General features: G+C 37.0%; 1 protein-coding gene across 1 annotated transcript in view; it reads right to left on the reverse strand.

Annotated features, from left to right (window-relative positions):
* grm5b (glutamate receptor, metabotropic 5b) overlaps window positions 1-18,014 on the reverse strand; it is a 61,917-nt gene that overhangs the window by 30,204 nt on the left and 13,699 nt on the right. Inside the window, exon 3 of the mRNA XM_016462646.1 lies at window positions 6,438-6,687. Coding sequence (XP_016318132.1) covers window positions 6,438-6,687 — 250 coding nt within the window. The remainder of the gene's footprint in view (window positions 1-6,437; window positions 6,688-18,014) is intronic.

Genomic DNA, 18,014 nt, shown 5'->3' on the forward strand with positions numbered 1-18,014 from the left:
TTGAGTTAAAAATCTCCGTTTGTGTTCTACTGAAGAAACAAAGTCACCTACATCTTGGATGCCCTGGGGGTAAGCAGATAAACATCACATTTTCATTTTTGGGTGAACCATCCCTTTAATTGTATTACATGAAAACTTTGCACAAACAGTAAAATTCAAAAATGTTAAGTTAAAAACTTAACTGTTCTGAAATAAAATGTTTAGGTTAAAGTACTAAAATTATTAAAACTAAATAAACTAAATAACTAAAAACAAAGAAAAAAATAATATTAAGGTTACACTTTAGTATAAGGACCAATTCTTACTATTAACTAGTTGCTTATTAGCATGCATATTGGCTGTTTATTATTGCTTATAAAGCACATATTCTGCATGACCATATTCTACATTCCTAATCCTACCCAACACCTATAAACTTAATAACTGCCTTACTTACTATTAAGAAGCAGCAAATTAGGAGTTTATTGAGGCAAAAGTCATAGTTAATTGTTTGTTAATGGTGAGAATTGTACCTTAAAATAAAGTGTGACCAAAATTACAAAATCACCTAACAAAATTAATTAAACAAAAACTCAATGAATAACAATAAAAGCTAGTCAAAATATTAAAAAGTAAAATGTAAATAATACTAAAATAACATCTATATCTATACAGTATATATATATATATATATACTGTATATATATATATATGATATCATATATCATTTATCCGGGTGTATTATCTGGGGTACCAATATGGTTTCTCAATCTCAATTAGGGAGTTTTATATAATGTAGAATATTATAGATAGATAGATTAAAATATTATAGATAGATTTTGTTCAAATATTTTTTTGCTATTAGGTCATGTTATGTCATGTTAGATTACGAGGAGCTTGAGAAGCAGCTTCTCCAACGCTGATTAAACACCAACCAGAGGCGAACATAAGACGTGCTTCTCTTTTTTCCCAGTTTTACTCAAGACTCTAGGAACCGTGGTGCAGCTCTGAGCAGCTGTACCTGCGTCTGTGAAAGTTTGTGGTAGTTCATCAGTGAGAATCCTGGAGGCAGAACGAGATATTCATGGTAATTCCAGAGGCCTGACTTTAAACTCTCTCTCAGCCTGTTCACATCCCTCTCTGACTAAATCTGAGCCTGGCGGGAGGCGGTGGTGTTGGTACGGGTGACAATTCTGTTGCTATGGCAACAAGCCGTGGAAGGGTATTGGTTCCGTTTTCATTCCGTCTCCAGCTCAGAGTGCAGCATGGATGGGGAAACGGAAAAGAATAGTTCAGTCGACCGTGCCAAACACACACACTTGGAGCGTCATTAACCAGTTAGCGCTTGGTCTGTGTCTGTGGGGTAAAAGCTGCGAGCAGGACGGGGCTAATGTGTGTCACGCGGGTCGTAGAGATCACTGTCGGAAGAGTTCGGAGAGACGGGCCCATTAACACTGACACCCGGGCGTCTCACATACAATTTCATCTCTGTTAACCCTACAGGACGTTCACGGCGGGAATGAGGAGAGGGCAGATGTGCAAGCTGCTCGTGACGGACTCGTATGCACTAGATCTTGCAGCGAGAGTGTAAGAGGATCTGGGATATTCCTACGGTTGCACGTTTGTAATCCTACAAGCCCCATCCACCAAACCACACTGGCTGTGCCAAACCTGTGAGAAACGCCCCATGACAAACTCTCAAAAATGAGCAGTTAAACAATACAAAGTGTACATTTTCTGTGCCGACAGCAGCACCAAACGGAATAGTACAATCAACTATATTTTTTACAGAAAAGAAAAAGTGTCTCCACAATGCTAAGGTGTTCTGAGTGGTTGCTAGGGCGTTGCTAATGTATCCTAGGTGGTTGTTAGGATGTTGCTAAGGTATTTTGGGTGGTTGTTAGTGCATTGCTACGGTTGCTTGAATGTGTTGGTGTTCTGGGCAGTTTCTAGGCCATTACTAAAGTTCTGGGAGGTTGCTAGGGTGTTGTTAAGGTATCATAGGTGGTTGCTAGGATATTGCTAAGGTATTTTGGGTGGTTGTTAGGGCATTGCTATGGTTGTTTGAATGTGTTCATGTTCTAGGCAGTTTCTAGGCCATTACTAAGGAGTTATGGGTGGTTTTTAAGGCATTGCTATGGTTGTTAGACGTTACTAAGGTGGTCTGGGTGGTTGCTAGGACATTACTAAGGTGGTCTGGGTGGTTGCTAGGGCATTGATAAGTCAAGTCAAATGACATTTAAGCATATAGCACTTTTTTCCAATACATATTGATTCAAAGCTGCTTCATGGTAATAATCAAGATGGCCTTCTAGTTGGTTGCTAGGGCTTTGCTAAGGTGTTCTGGATGGTTGCTAGGATATTAAGTCAAGTCAAATGACATCTGACTATATATAGCGCTTCATACAATGTAGACTGATTCAAAGCAGATTCACATTAGTAAATAAAAAGGTGTTCTAGATGGTTGCTATGGCATTACTAAGGTGTTCTGAGTGGTTGCTAGGGTTTTGCTAAGGTGTTCTGGGTGGTTTCTAGGTGATTCCTTACAAAACCTCCCTCAATTCTCTGTGATGTTCTGATGTCTAGGTGTTAATAAGGTGTTATGGGTGGATGCTAGGGTGTTCTGGGTGGTTGCTAGGGCATTACTAAGGTGTTCTGGTTGGTTGCTAGGGCAATACTAAGGTGCAATGGTTGATAGATAGTATCTTACTAAACCAGTCTCTGTGATGTTCTGGTGTCTAGATATGGCTCGGGACCTTCCTGTAATGTCAGTCTGAATTTTTCGTCTGATTTATCGTGCGCTATGTGAGAAAGTATTTTAACATCCCAAAAATAATGTGGGTATGTATATGAGTTCATGTGCTTTCTAGAGCAGATGTTTTGTTCTGTTGTGTGTGTGTGCACTCTAGAAACGACACAGACCTTGAACTCTGAGACGGTTTGATCCTCTGTGTTTCATCTCTGGCCTTAGATCAGTAGTGTAGCAGAGGGGAATTTACACACATGCACACACACTTTTCATTTTTTCAGTAAAGTCTGCCTTTAAGTAGATTCAACCGCATTACAAATTAAAAGTGGGGATGCCAATTGAACATGTTAATTTAGTTCATTTAGAGTGATTATAAGGAATAAATAAAAAACAAGGCAATAAAAATGCATGCATGTCGGATTCCATAGTAATGGATTTACTTAACATCTGAGATATATAAACAGATATATAAACACAGACTAACAATTCTAGCTTGAACATCTTTAAAATTATTTTAATTTGAGACTTTTCTCAGCAAATATTTATACATGCAATTCATTGTATGTAATTGATGTGATTCATGTTTTTAATCAAATTTCTGTGCAAATTAAAAGTCATTTGGTGAAAAATCATCCAATTATAAATCTGTTTTTCTTTTCTCCGGCTGATTTGAGCACACATTAGCGCAAACACATCTCCGATGCCTGCTCTGTCATTCCCTCACTTTGGCCCAGAATTCTCTTCTTTCCTTCTCTCTCATCTGTTAAATATTCCTCTCACACTCTCGGCTCTGCCAGGAGGAAGAGGAGGATGACGAAGACTTGACAGCTCCTCCGCATGGAACACAGACCACCGCGCAAACATCCCATCCTGCCTGAGAGGGAGGCAGACAGGAAACGCATCATAAACACCGTCAGGGCTCTTAATGATCATGAAGCCTGCTCTATTTGCCCACGTTTTTCTGGACTGTCGCGTGTCTGACCCAAGAGCTGGGCTGATACATTCTGCACACAAACACGACAAGAGCTTCTCCAGTGACAAGCTCTAATCTGATTGTCTGGCTTCACGTAATTTCCGGGAGTCGAGAAGCATCGATTTCTATCAGTCCGCCAGGAAACAAAGTCATGTTTATGAGTTCCCAATGCCATAATAGAATGCAAACGCTAGAGCGTTGCTAAGGTGTTCATGGTTGGTGTTGTAGATGGTTGCTAATGTGTTACTAAGGTGTACTGGTTGGATGCTAGAGTGGTGGTAAAGTGTTCTGTGTGGTTGCTAGGGCATTAATAAGGTGTTCTGGGTAGCTGCTATGGCGTTACTTTTCTGGCTAGTTGCTAGGGTGTTACTAATTTGTCCTAGCTGGTTGCAAGGGTGTTGCTAAGGTGTTGTAGGTGGTTGCTAAGGTGTTACTAAGGTGTTCTGGCTGGTTGATAAGGCATTACTAAGGTGTTCTGGTTGGTTGCAAGTGGTGCTAAGGTATTCAGTGTGGTTGGTAGGTCATTTATAAAGCATTTGGGTTGTTGCTAGGGTGTTGCTAAGGTGTTTTTGCCGGTTTCAAGGTCATGTTAAGGTATTCAGTGTGGTTACTTTGGCATTAATAAGGTGTTTTGTGTTGTTGCTAGGGTGTTACTAAGGTGTTGTAGGTGGATGCTAAGATGTTGCTAAGGTCTTCTGTCTTGTTGCTAGGGTTTTACTAAGGTGTTCTGGGTGGTTGCTATGGAATTACTATTCTGGCTAGTTGCTAGGGAGTTACTAAGGTGTTCTGGCAGCTTGCAAGGGTGTCAATAAGGTGTTCTACCTGGTTGCTAGGGCAGTCCTAAGGTGTTCTGGGTGGTTACTATAGTGTTACTAAGGTATTTTAAAGGGTAGTTAGGGTATTACTAATGTGTTCTGGGTGGTTTCTAGAGCATTATGAAATGAAAACAAAGCTATGAGAGATGCACATCCTTTCAGTAGTGTGGACTGCACCATTGAAAATAGGTCTATTACATTGGAGTTTTTAACAGATAGTTCATCTAAAAATGACAAATATGCCATAATTTATGATATGATATATGTTACACACACACACACACACACACACAGACACACGAGACGCACACAGAAAGAAAATTCTTTCATTTTTTCAGAGCTTAATGGCTTCTGTCGGTTCCTCACAGAATGCGTGAGGACAAGTTTTAAGGACCACTTCAATTTCTGTCCACACATGCTGTGTTGTTTTGCGGTCAACTGTCGGCTCTTGTTGTGATTCCACTTCAGACAGAAGGAAGCCCTCCATTTGACCTGAGACTGAAGCAATAAATGCGGTACTAACGGTGTGTGAGAGAGAGTCTACAGCGGCCATCAGAGACATTCAGACTTGACGAGAGGAGACGTGTGTGTGTGTAGGTGAAATCTTAAAAATAAAGCTTCTTAATGGCATTGATGGTTCCATGAAGAACCTTCAACATCTACTGAATCTTTCCATTCCAAAAAAAGTTCTTTATAATGGAAATAGGTTCTTTAGATTTATAAAATGTTCTTCAAACTAAGAAAAAAGGTTCTTTAAAGAACTGTTTACTGAAAGGTTCTTTGTGAAAACCCCCTATTTAACCTTATTTTTAAGAAATCATTTTAGGACATGATTTACCTAAGACATTTTACCTGCAACGATGATGTTGATGAAGATAATGTAATGATGATGATGGTTATGAAGATGATATTGAAACTTCCTGTTGGCTTTCATCTGGACTAAACAGCTGATGCTGAAAAAGTCAAACATTTAGGGATACACACACACACACACACACACACACTCACATATTGATTCTTGAGTGCATTTAGAGAGAAGTTTGTTAAAGGAACCGTTCCTCTAAAAATGGAAATGTAATAATCAACTTGTCATTCTGAAAGTGTGTGAACCATAAAAGCATTTTCATTACTTGAAATAAAATAAGTATTAACTGAAATATAAAAAACTATAAAAAAGCTTAAACTTATTGTATTTCAGCTAGTTGCCAAGGCAACTTTTTTCCATTTTAATAATAATAATAATAATAATAAAAGCGAAAAATGACAAAAACACAATTAAATGGTGTTTAGTAGCCAATTACTTTTTAGAGTAACTTACCCAGCACTGTTTTTTCTTCTTCTGAAAAACTCAAAAATCTTTGGGATTATTTTGAAGCTCAGGAATATGCAATAATATAATAAACGTATTTCTATAAAAGTATTTTATGTTGTATTAGTTCATGTTTGTTTTATTTCAAGTAACAAACATGTTTTTATGGTTGTAGATTTAGTTGGTTTTCAAGTAGATGGGGTGGTTTTACAAATTAAGGCCCTGTCCACACGAACGTGGTTATTTTTAAAACCGCAGCTTTTTCTACGCGGTTTGGCCGTTCCTCCACACGCAAATGCAGCACCAGGTCACTGAAGTTTTTGGTTTGTGACGTCGGAGCCTGCGCTGTTATCTACGCCTACTGGAAACTTTTTCAGGCTTCTGATTGGCCAACATGGCTTTACGGTTGAGATTATATCGCCACCTGTTGGTTTGGCATGCTCTTGACAGTGCTTCATAGCATACATTTGTGTTTTCATGTGGACGGAGATTTTTTTTTAAACGGAATAAGGAAAAACTCCATGTGTGGACATGGCCTAAATCTCCAGTCGAAGGCCAAGTAAAATCACACTCAATTTCTCCATGTTTTTCATCATTCACTCCTCCACTGACCTGCCGACCAACAGGAACTCTCCGACGAGGTTTTGTCGTCTCATGGCCATCAGGATGTTTCGTACGGTCATGCCCTCGCAGAAACACGCCACCACGCGAGCTTTGGGTAGATACTTGCGCAGTTTGACCAGCAGGCGGTCAAAGCTCTGCTCGCCGGCGTTACTCCAGATTTTATCCGAGTGAGCGATACAAATGCCTTCCTTCCCCGCCATCTCTTTAAACGCCTCCATCCCACTCTCACCATAGTTCCCTTGTAAAAAAACAGAGAGAATTTGATATGATTATTCAATTAACTAAAGAAATTAGTCATGAGTTACAGTATTACATCTCAAATGTTTGACACTTTCGACAAATCTAATATATACAATTCAGAATATGTTTGACATTGAAATTTTTTTTTTACAAAAACACAACACCAAAGAATACACTGAAGAAAGAAACAATGGCACAGAAACAATTTTCACTCAGAAACTGCTAAAATTTCACAAATAATTAATCATAACCAACCGGTAACATTATTAATTCATAAAAAAAGGATCATGTTGCTTGCAAAAAAGTTATTTTGTCAGAATATAAGTTCGTTTGAATTGCTTTTAATCAAGAAAAATGTGTTTCAAGAAGCTATTCGATAATGTGTGTGAACACTGAAAAAAAAATCTGTTTTGTAACAATTTTTATTTTAAAAAATGTTTAAGTCAAAAAGTTTTTATATAAGTATAAATATAATTAAAAAAAATTATTTTTCAAAGTTGTAAATAAAAAAGATCTTCACATTTAATTCAATGTTACTTGTCATTTCTTTGTAATTATTTGTAAAATTTACTAGCAATTTTTAAATAAAAATCATTTCAATGTAAATCCTACACCATTTTTTTTTTCAGTGTAGAGACCAACCCAAACTAAATGTAGAAAAATATATTTAGCAATCTTTTTCTTTTCACATTTTTATAGCAGATTTCATGTTTGCACAGAACGTTGTGTTACAGTGTGAAATACTGACATTGTGTCAGACTACAGCTGTATGGATTTATTAAAGTTTGCTGAGACATTATTGACTTTCTTCCAGTGTCGCTTTCTCTGATGGAGAACTTGAGGATGGAGAGCTGTAAACCAGGTTCTCAGTCACATAAAATACATAAAGATCAACCACACACACTCATAAATATACATAAATGAAGCTGTGAAGGTGTCAGATGAGTGTGTGAGAGGATTGAGAAAGGTTTCATCAGGTTCTGGTCCTGGTTGTTGTGGTTACATGTAAAGTCTTGTAATTAGTCTCACAGTGAGAGTAGCAGACACGAACAGATGGCACACACACACACACACTGTTGACATAAACAAACAAACACACAATCAGTCTCCGTTCATAAAGAGAACACCAGCCTTCACTTCCTGTCAAAGATCATTGAACAGAGATCATTTTCAAAGCATGAAACGACTCATGGAACTAAACATTCGATTAAACTAATGATCTCTGTTTGTGTGATGTCCTAGAAACATCACAGAGAGCTCTAAAATAAAATAAAATAAAATAAAAATTTTATTCACTTTGAGATGATTTACCATATACAGTGAAAACTTATATTTTTATATTTTAAATTTATATTTAACACTAATAAATTAAATATAATACTGGTGTAAAATAGATCTTCCTGTAAACAATCATTGAACAAAGATAATTTTCAAAGCATGAAATTACTCACAACTAAACATCTGATTAAATTCATATTTAAAAAATAATATTTGAACTAATAAATTAATATTTTATAGTCCTTTAGCACAGAAAAAGCAAAAATAAAAACTCAAAGCAGAGAAAATATATGCAACTTCACGGGGAAAATAAAATAAAATAAAATAAAATGTTAAAATCATTAATAAAATATATAAAAGTAATTTTAGCAGAAAAATAATCTAAATATATAACCATTAAAAAAATATTAATTGTTACCTTTAAGTTGAGTTAACATATACAGTGAAATATTATATTAAACAACAAGAAATTCTGTTATAAAATATTATAATATATTCATTTTATAACCGTATCAATTACTTTAATATTTAATGGTGAAAATTTCTATTTAAAAATCTTAAATATATTCTATTAAAATATCTACATGTACTTTCATGATAAACTATTGTTAAAACTGTAAACTTAAACAAAATAATACCAAAATGACATTCCATATCACATGAAACATTCCACGTTTTACGTTAAAAAATTCCTTAAGAGAACTAAAAAGACACAAAGTGTAATTTGAGTCATAAAAAATGAAAGTAATAGGCATAGCTCAGGTCATTTTGTTTTGCAAGAATTTAATGAGAAATGTTTGAACTCATATCGACATCTATACATTTTGATTGCATACTCTGGTGACTTGAGATTTCTACAGACAAATATGAGTCTTTTTCTTAAAAAAAAAAACAGAAAAGCAGAAGTGTCAAATAAAAGTAATTTAATCTCACTGCTGTCTAGGAGAGACATAGAGATCTCATTAGCGATTTCCTAAAGGAACGGATGGCTAAACACCATCTAATTCATAAACCACACACACACACCTCCACCTCAACGTGCTGCACTCGCTCGGCTGGAATGTGGATAAATATTACAGCAGAAAATCGAACATCTGAACGTCAAACGCTGAGCTGCCCTTTAGAAACCCGAGCAGAAATACGTCAGATTTCAGAGAGTGTGTGTGTGTGTTAGTGGAAGAGCGAGGTAACAGTTGTGTTACCTGAGTGAGTGTTGACATGGATGTGTTGTAGTGTGTTTCTCTGTAATTACAGCAGACACACTGGAGCTGAAGAGAGATGCTATCAGCACTGTTTCTCTCTCTGGCTGCGCTTGAGCCATCTGGACTTTATTGTTACGATAGGTGAAGGAATGTGTAGGTCTTCATTCATTCTTCTGGATTTAAGGGGACAGTTCACCTAAAAATTACACTTCTGTTATCATTTATTCACTCTCATATTTCTTCCAGACCCATATGACTAACTTTTGTCTGTAGAGCACAAAATGAGATGTTTTGAAGAATGTTCAGGCTGCTCCTCCAGGTCTCATTTTTGTAGCAATGTTCTGTGGCTATTATTTAATGACACCAAATACATTTACATTTAGTCATTTACCAGATGCTTTTATCCAAAGCGACTTACAAATAAGGGCAATGGAAGCAATCAAAACAACAAAAGAGCAATGATATGCAAGTGCTATAACAAGTCTCAGTTAGCTTAACGCAGTACACGTAGCAAGTTTTTTAATTATATAATAAATAAAAAGAAAACAGAGAGAACAGAAAAAGAACAGAGCAAGCCATATAAAATTAAATAAAATAAAAAAATAAAATGAAACAAAAGTAAATAAAAAAAATTGACAGAAAAAATGCTACCATAAAATTTATTTTAATTGGTTGTTAACTGATTTACCATATGCAATGAAAATTTACAAAACATATAATTGTAGAATATATATATATATATATATATATATATATATATATATACATACATACATACATATATATACACAGTATATAATCATTTTTATAATATATTTAATAAAATAAAATAAAATAATGTGACTTATTGAAGGATGGCTACACTGAAAAAAGTTGGTGTACAAACAGTTTTCCCTCAGAAATTGCTAGTAAATTTAACAATAAATTACAAATAAACAGCAAGTAACACACTGAAATAAAAGTGAAATTTTTTAAAGCATTGACTATTAATATTTTCATGTAAAATGTACTCCATTCTTTTATTTACATCTACTAAAAAGAATAATTTTTACAGTGCATATTGGAGCTGAAAGCGCAACCTGCAAGTAAATATGAATCTAATTTCGCATGCAAAGAGGTGAGCCAATCACAACAGGGCTCATTTGCATATAGAAGGTACAGTAGCAAAATCCTCTTCAACTTGGATGCTCAGAGATAAAATGTAAAATAATCCTGAAAAAAAAAAGTTTCTGGTTTCTGCCAAGAAACCTCGACTGACATAATAAGTGGACTTCAGGGGAAGAAAATAAAATGCTGCAGGAGTGTAAAATATGGGCTTTTTAAAATATAAATGTCCTAAAAGCTGCCCCACTGCTCATGTATAAGAGACAGATGCTGTTATCAGTGAAAGGTCTTTCTCCGCCCGTTACATAATGTTAAGTATTTGCACTAAATCAAGCGGAGTATGCAACAGCATCGAATGATAAAAATCCCCCACCGCGCCACGTCGTCTGAAAAATGTCCCGTGGTGATATCATCTGAAATCCATCTCTTAAAACGCATTTCCCCCTCAGCTTTACGCTCCCACTATCATTTCCATGATTTAACCGCATACTACATCAAAATCCTATGAGCATTTTTGGTTTGTGAGTAATCCAGCACTGATATGTGTGAGCAGATGGCACATACATGTCCCTCTCCACAGGAAACACAGTATAGTGATGGAGAATCTCTCCTCACTGGGTTACTGTACATGTCCTACTCTCTGATTATGCTAATGATATTCAAATAAGAGAATTGTGCCGTATTACATCATAATCACATAACCCTTCCTTTGTTTTAAGCCTATTGGCTGGCTTGAGTGATTGACAGGTAGAAGGGACTCCATCAGCCAATCACTTGCACTGGATCGCGCACATGTCATTTATCAGCACTATGTGGGTTCTGGAAGCATTTTTCCATGTTTTTCCATAGGGGTTAAAAAGAATTCAAAGTATTCAACCAAATGAACCAGCTCAGAATGAATCACAATATTACAAAATTTGATAAAAAGCATTAAAAGACCACTACACACTACACAAACTACATTGTGTGATGTATAACCAACAGTCCTAACAGCTTAATAAATCTACAGTATGAAATAATTATTAAATAAAGTACGAAATTATATATATATATATATATATATATATATATATATATATATACACAGTATATATATATATACAGTGGGTACGGAAAGTATTCAGACCCCCTTCAATTTTTCACTCTTTGTTATATTGCAACAAATCCCACAAAAATCCTTCTTTGCCTGTCCCTTCTCCTCAATATCCCTTCCATCCATCTGTCCTAGGAATTATTTATTATATATATATATATATATTAGCAGAGAAAAAGCTTGCACAGGTAAAACGTTTTTTAAAGAAATTAATACTTTTATATAGCAGCGATGCATTAAATTGATCAAAACTGACAATAAACACATTTATAATGTTGCAAAGGATTTCTATTTCAAATAAATGCTGTTCTTTTGAACTTTCTATTCATCAAAGAATCCTGAAAAATAAAATGTATCACAGTTTCCACAAAAATATTCGGCAGCACAACTGTGTCTCTTTCTTGAGCAGAAAATCAGCATATTAGGATGATTTCTGAAGGATTGTGTGACACGGAAGACTGGAGTAACGATGCTGAAAATTCAGCTTTGATCACAGGAATAAATTATACTTTAAAACATATTCAAACAGAAAAGACCTATTTTAAATTGTAATAATATTTCACAATATTACTGATTTTACTGTATCAAGTAAATGCAGCCTTGGTGAGCAGAAGAGACTTCTTTCAAAAAGTCTCACTGACCCCAAACTTTCTGAACTTCTAGAAGACTCTGTGAGAAGCCCTAACATTGTCTTCTCCCTGCTTGGCTGTCAGTCTCTAAACTCAGAGGAGCACCCCGTGTCATGACAGATGGCAGATGTCCAGCTGTTTCCACCAGCACAGAGCCCTGCTGACCGCGGCTGATGTTCACGGGATTTTGGGTCTTGTCTAGTCAAGTCAAGTCATATTTATTAAAATTTTATACACTTTATACAATACAGACAGTTTCAAAGCAGATTCACAATAATAATCAGGAAAATGTCGGTTCATGCTGTAAATATTCATCAATTATCAAACAAATTCAATTTTGGCTGTAAAGCAGCTCTATAGAAGATGTCAGTTCAGTGTTGATTCAATAACAGCGTCAATGTTACAGAGTTCATCAGTTACGAAACAAAACGTCTAGCCTCATGCATCCCAAACCTTTGACTATCGACAAAATATCTGGCACACATTACAACTGATTCTGGCCAAGAATCGCCTACTTAGACAACAAGAGTCCGTCTGACTGACATAAAAAATAACTGACCATAGTTATTTCAACAACTCAAATAAATCTGAAACGGCATGTTTTGTCAATATTTAATCACCACCTAATGTCATTACAAACCTAGTTGACTTTCTTTTACTTTGGAACACAAAAGATAGAAAATGTCTCAAAAATGTACCCAATTTATTTTAAGTTTAGTTGCTGCTTTCAACTATGAAGTATAATCAAATTAGTCATTATAATGCATTTTTTTAAATCGTGTAGTTGAATCTCTTACCTATATAAAATATAGTTGAAACTGTATTATGAAAAGATATGTTGCCATGACTTATTGATTACTCTATATACATTTTTTTTGGTGTTCCACAGGTTTGGCACAAGAAGGTAAATCTGAAATTTAAATTTTAGGTGAACAATCCCTTTAAAATGTAAGAATATCCTTCGTCTGATGCCATAAACTTTACAAACTTGTTCAAATGAACAGCTACATGTTCCTTAAAAGACCTCAATGTTCAGAGGAGAGTGTTACATTAAAAAAAGTTACTAATTAATTTCCAAAAAGGACGACATCAAGGCCCTATATATGAATAAAGACAAGCTAGAATGTAACTACAATGCAATTAAAACAAAAATGCACAGTGGCAAAAAGACGTGTCTCCAAAAAAAAGACAAGAATTGGGATCCTGCGAAAAAAACTAAATATATTGATGCAGTATTTACTTTGAAACAATTTTCACAAATAATTACAAAGAAACATCAAGTAACTCATTGAACTAAACATGAAGCTGAAATGCTATTTTCTTGTAAAATGTTTTAATAATCTTTGTTTTATTTACAACTTCAAAAAAATTATTTTTTCTCACAGTGTGAAAATTTTCATAAATGCATCGGTATCATGATTATGTCTTTATTTATCTTAATTTAACTGTATATGCGTAGTTGATCACGTTTGGTCTCGTTCTGTATGGCGTATCTTGTCAGTGTCTGCGCTTGCTTGGCCATTTGTTGTGGAGAAAATAAGGAAAGTGTGTCCATCTGAATTAATTTAGTATTTTGTTAGACGGGTATAAGAAAGCTTAGTTTACCGCGGCAGCCGTCGCGTGAAGGCCTCCTCGTGTGAAGACCGAAGAGTGTAAAGACCATGGACTCTACCGAAGAGTGTAAAGACCATCGACTCTACCGAAGTTTTTTTAGCATGCAAGTTTGGCAGTGTTATTTTTTAGGATTACTGATAAACTACTGTCATTTGATTTGTATTATTTGTATTTGTTATTTATTTTAATTTTAGTTATTCTCCCAGGTGCGGCGGCAGCGCTGAACAAAAGCCAGGGCAGACGGAACCGCAGCATCGGGTTCTTGTGATGGAAACAGAGGCGGTTTATATCCCACAGAGCACTCAAAAGGGGACATACCTGAAGCCGCCACTGGAAGGGAGTTACGCGCGTATTCTATCCAGGAGAGCTGTTGGCACCAGGAACTCGGATTATTGGATGTCAGACAGCGGAGCATTCTTTCAAGATCCTGGTTGGCCCGCTCGCATTGCCCATTGGTCTGTGGATGGAAACCGGAAGACAGACTCGCAGAGGCCCCGATCTGTCTACAAAATTCTTTACAAAACCGGGAGGTGAACTGAGGACCCCTATCTGAAACCTGGTCAGACCAAACGGAAGAACCAGATTATGCCCAATAATGCCCGATAATGACCAATAATGACGGATCTTCAAACGGAAGAACATAGTGTCCCAAGGGGGTGTTGAATGCCGTCTTCCACTCATCCCCCTCCCGAATGCGCACAAAGTGACCAGCCTTGCCGCAGTACAGGCACAGTCCCTGAGCTAAACGCTCCTGCTTCTGCTGCGTCTCCATAAGCCGGAGACGACCCAGTTGCATGGGCTCAACCTCAGCTGACTGTGTACTCGCTGCATCGAATGACGCGGACTCCAGGTGGCGCCACGGAGTAGTGGATTGACGGCGTTGCCGGCGGCGGTTGAGACGGCCCTCCACATGGAGCGCGAGATTAATCAAATTGTCCAGCTCTCGAGGAAGATCCACAGTCGCTAATTCGTCAGCGATGACATCATCCAGTCCCTCGAGAAATCGCGCGCATAGTGCGCCCTCATTCCAGCTGCAAGCCGCCGCTAGATTCTGAAACTGTATGGCATAGTCGGTGACTGAGCATCTCCTCTGAGACAACCGAGACAGCTGAGCCGCCGCCTCATCTCCCTGGGAGGAGGATTGTTGGCATGAGGTTCGGGGTCCCCGGCTAACCGGACCCCGGTTAGTCGCCTCCCGCTGAAGATCATCGACGTGCGTGAGGAGCTCAGCGACTCGGGCATTTAGCGCGCCCACCTCTTGCGCTGTTGTGTTGAGCTGGGTGGCGTGCTGCCCCAGCAAAACTCCCTGTTGCACGAGAGCAGAACGAAGCGGATCCGATCCCGCTGAATCCATCGTGGTCAGATTGTTCTGTCAGGGAATAGACTGGATTCAGGTGGGGGTTCAACAGAGGGTTTTATTGTACAAGAACAAGCCGCAACAGTGGCAGTGGAGAGGAAGCCGGAGGGGCAGCTCACTAATCCAAGCGAGAGGCTGAGCAGCCCAACGACGAGACCGCAGAGTCCCAGGGTGGGCGGATGCCGGAGGAAGCCCACGGATTCCTGAACGCACAGAGAGGTGCGGGAAAATAAACAGGCAGCTACGAGCACTGGAGCCTGGACGAGACAAGACAGGACTGGTAAGCGATACTAACACTGACAGTCAGAGCAAGGGAATAATCACAACAATCTGACAAAAGACAGAGAAACACGAGGAGCTATAAGGGGAAGCTAATGAGATAACCAGAACCAGTGCATTTTATATTTCCCATCAACTGGTCAAAATGCACAACACTGCTGTATGCTGCGTGAAAGACACCTGCGCACTCTGATGTAAACAAGCACTCGTCGAAGCACATGGCGGAACATGTGAGAGACGCTCTGGATGAAAGCGTCTTTTGTTTTTCATTTAAATGTTAAGTTCTGAAATTTTGTTGTATGCATTTGTCATTTTTATTTAATTTCTTTATTTTTTAAATGTGTATAGGTAGTATTTATAAAGTTTTAGCTTTTAGTTTTGGATCTGTTTTTAGTTGTTTTAATACTACAATTGATTGTTAAGTTCTGAAATTTTGTTGTATGCATTTGTCATTTTTATTTAATTTCTTTATTTTTAAAATGTGTATAAGTAGTATTTATAAAGTTTTAGCTTTTAGTTTTGGATCTGTTTTTAGTTGTTTTAATACTACAACTGATTGCTTCTGTTGTCCTCATTTGTAAGTCGCTTTGGATAAAAGCGTCTGCTAAATGACTAAATAAATAAATATATATGCAAATGAGATGAAAGGGAAGACGCCATTAGAAGGAAAACCTCATAATCCATTATTGGCTATTTTTTGGCATGTCTAAGACTGTACAGCGAGACAAAAGGAGCATGACAAGCATCTGAAGGAGAAATGGCAGATGGTGAAGAAGGCAAAATTAATGAAGTAAGAAAACTGAGAAATAGAAATGCAGAATAAAATCAGGAGACACCCACACATCGCTTTCGTCTGTTCTTCTCTTGAATTAAAGGAATGGTTAACAGCGGTGAAAAAGCCTTTCTTTCATCAGAGCAGAAAAGTGACTCTCTCTCCGCTTTGATTAATTTCCGCTGAATTTCCATACAAAAGTGACCTCGTTTGTTTTATCTGACCACTGAACAGCAGTTAAAAGGCATAAAAGAGAGATGGAGAGTGAGACTGGGCAGATTTCCAGTCCGTTCTGAATGCAAGTAACTCAGGTCAAAGCTAGCGGAGACGGCTGTATTTTCAATAAAGCCAAGAGATTTCCTCACAGCCTAATAAAACCGGCACACACTCAAACAACAAGTATCCTGAATGCCTGACAATTTGATCTGCGCATGTTATTTTGATTTGGTGTGACATTTAGACATCATGGTTAATTGCCGTGGCGAATACACAGAAGTCCCTATGTGTGTGTGAATCCATTAGATGACTTTGAAAGGAAAAGTTCAGGAAAAAATAGACAATCTGTCATCATTTACTCACCCTCATGTTTTTCCACACGTGTGACCTTCTTTCTCTGGTGGAGAAGTTTCACACCGTTCTTTTTCATGCAATCAAAATGAATGGGGACGGACCAAAAAAAAAAAAGCACTGCATTGCAAACCATTGCTTAGCATCTTTAAAACTTCTATATATAAGGGGAGAGAATAGGGTAAAATATTAACTAATATATATCACCATACTTCCCCAGTTGATTGATTACATTAAAAATCGCAACCATTTTTTGCATTAAAAGTTTTCTGAAATGTTATGTTTAAATATGGATACGAGGCACTATCTAATGAAATATGCACTGATTTGCAAACATTTCTACAACCAAAATGTTTACATTTTTACGTTTTCTTTACAATCTTTAGATTTCTATAACAAAAAACTGGATGAAGCCATTTGTTGACATTAAAGTCAGAGGTTGTTACAGAGGGGATTTTGTATTTCTCATTTATTATACTGTCAATATATATATATATATATATATATAAAAATTTTTTAAAGGTATAAAGCTTTGCAAAAAAGTAGGTTAATTATATATGAACAAATCCTTCAGTAAAAATATGGATAGGGATAAAACTTGGATAGGAATAAAAGTTTGGTGCATGTAAGTGCTGCTGAAGTGGAGATTTTTTGTCCCAGTGCACGAGAAAAAAATAATTTTGAGAAAATGACCTTTAAAGGGGTCATCGGATGCAAAATTCACTTTAAATGTTGTTTGAACTGAAATGTGTCTTGGCAGTGTGTGTACACAACCACCCTAATGATAATTATACACCCAGTGGTTTTTTAAAATCCCAATAAACCACAGGCAGTGTCTCAGATCAAGCTGTTCACAGATTTTAGGCAGTGTGACGTAGTTCTGCACAGGCCCCTCCAGCTTTTCCTACAGAAGAAGTGAGTATAAGTTTTGTTTTGTTTTTTATGAATCTTTGCAAATCGCCTTTCCTAATACTGCGCTAGTTAGCAAGTTCCATGACGAATGCAGCTAAAGTTTACAGTCTCATGAGAACAGCTCGTCACTCCACGGAAGAGAGGGGCAGGGTGAGCAGAGCTCATTAGCATTTAAAGGGACATGCACCAAAACAGAGCTGTTTTTGACAAGGTGAAAAGGGTGTTGTTTTACACTACCATAGAGAAATTTTAACCAAAGTATGTTATAGAATTTTCATTTTGTTGATATTCTTTAGGGTCGAATCATATCAGCTTGTGGAAAATGGGCATCCGATGACACCTTTAAAGATATGGATTGTAATTGAACTTGAAAGTGTATTTTGATGTTTTCTTTGCACTAGTCTGAAAAAAATAGTTTATGAAAAGCCAAAAAGCTCAAAATCTCAAAATTGACAGATGCATGAAAAAACAGCATTTTTGCCTGTAGTGTCTCACCATAAATGTCCTCTGTTATAGTT

Source organism: Sinocyclocheilus anshuiensis, unplaced genomic scaffold (genome assembly GCF_001515605.1).
Source record: "Sinocyclocheilus anshuiensis isolate Anshui unplaced genomic scaffold, SAMN03320099.WGS_v1.1 scaffold48, whole genome shotgun sequence".
Taxonomy (NCBI): Eukaryota; Metazoa; Chordata; class Actinopteri; order Cypriniformes; family Cyprinidae; genus Sinocyclocheilus; species Sinocyclocheilus anshuiensis.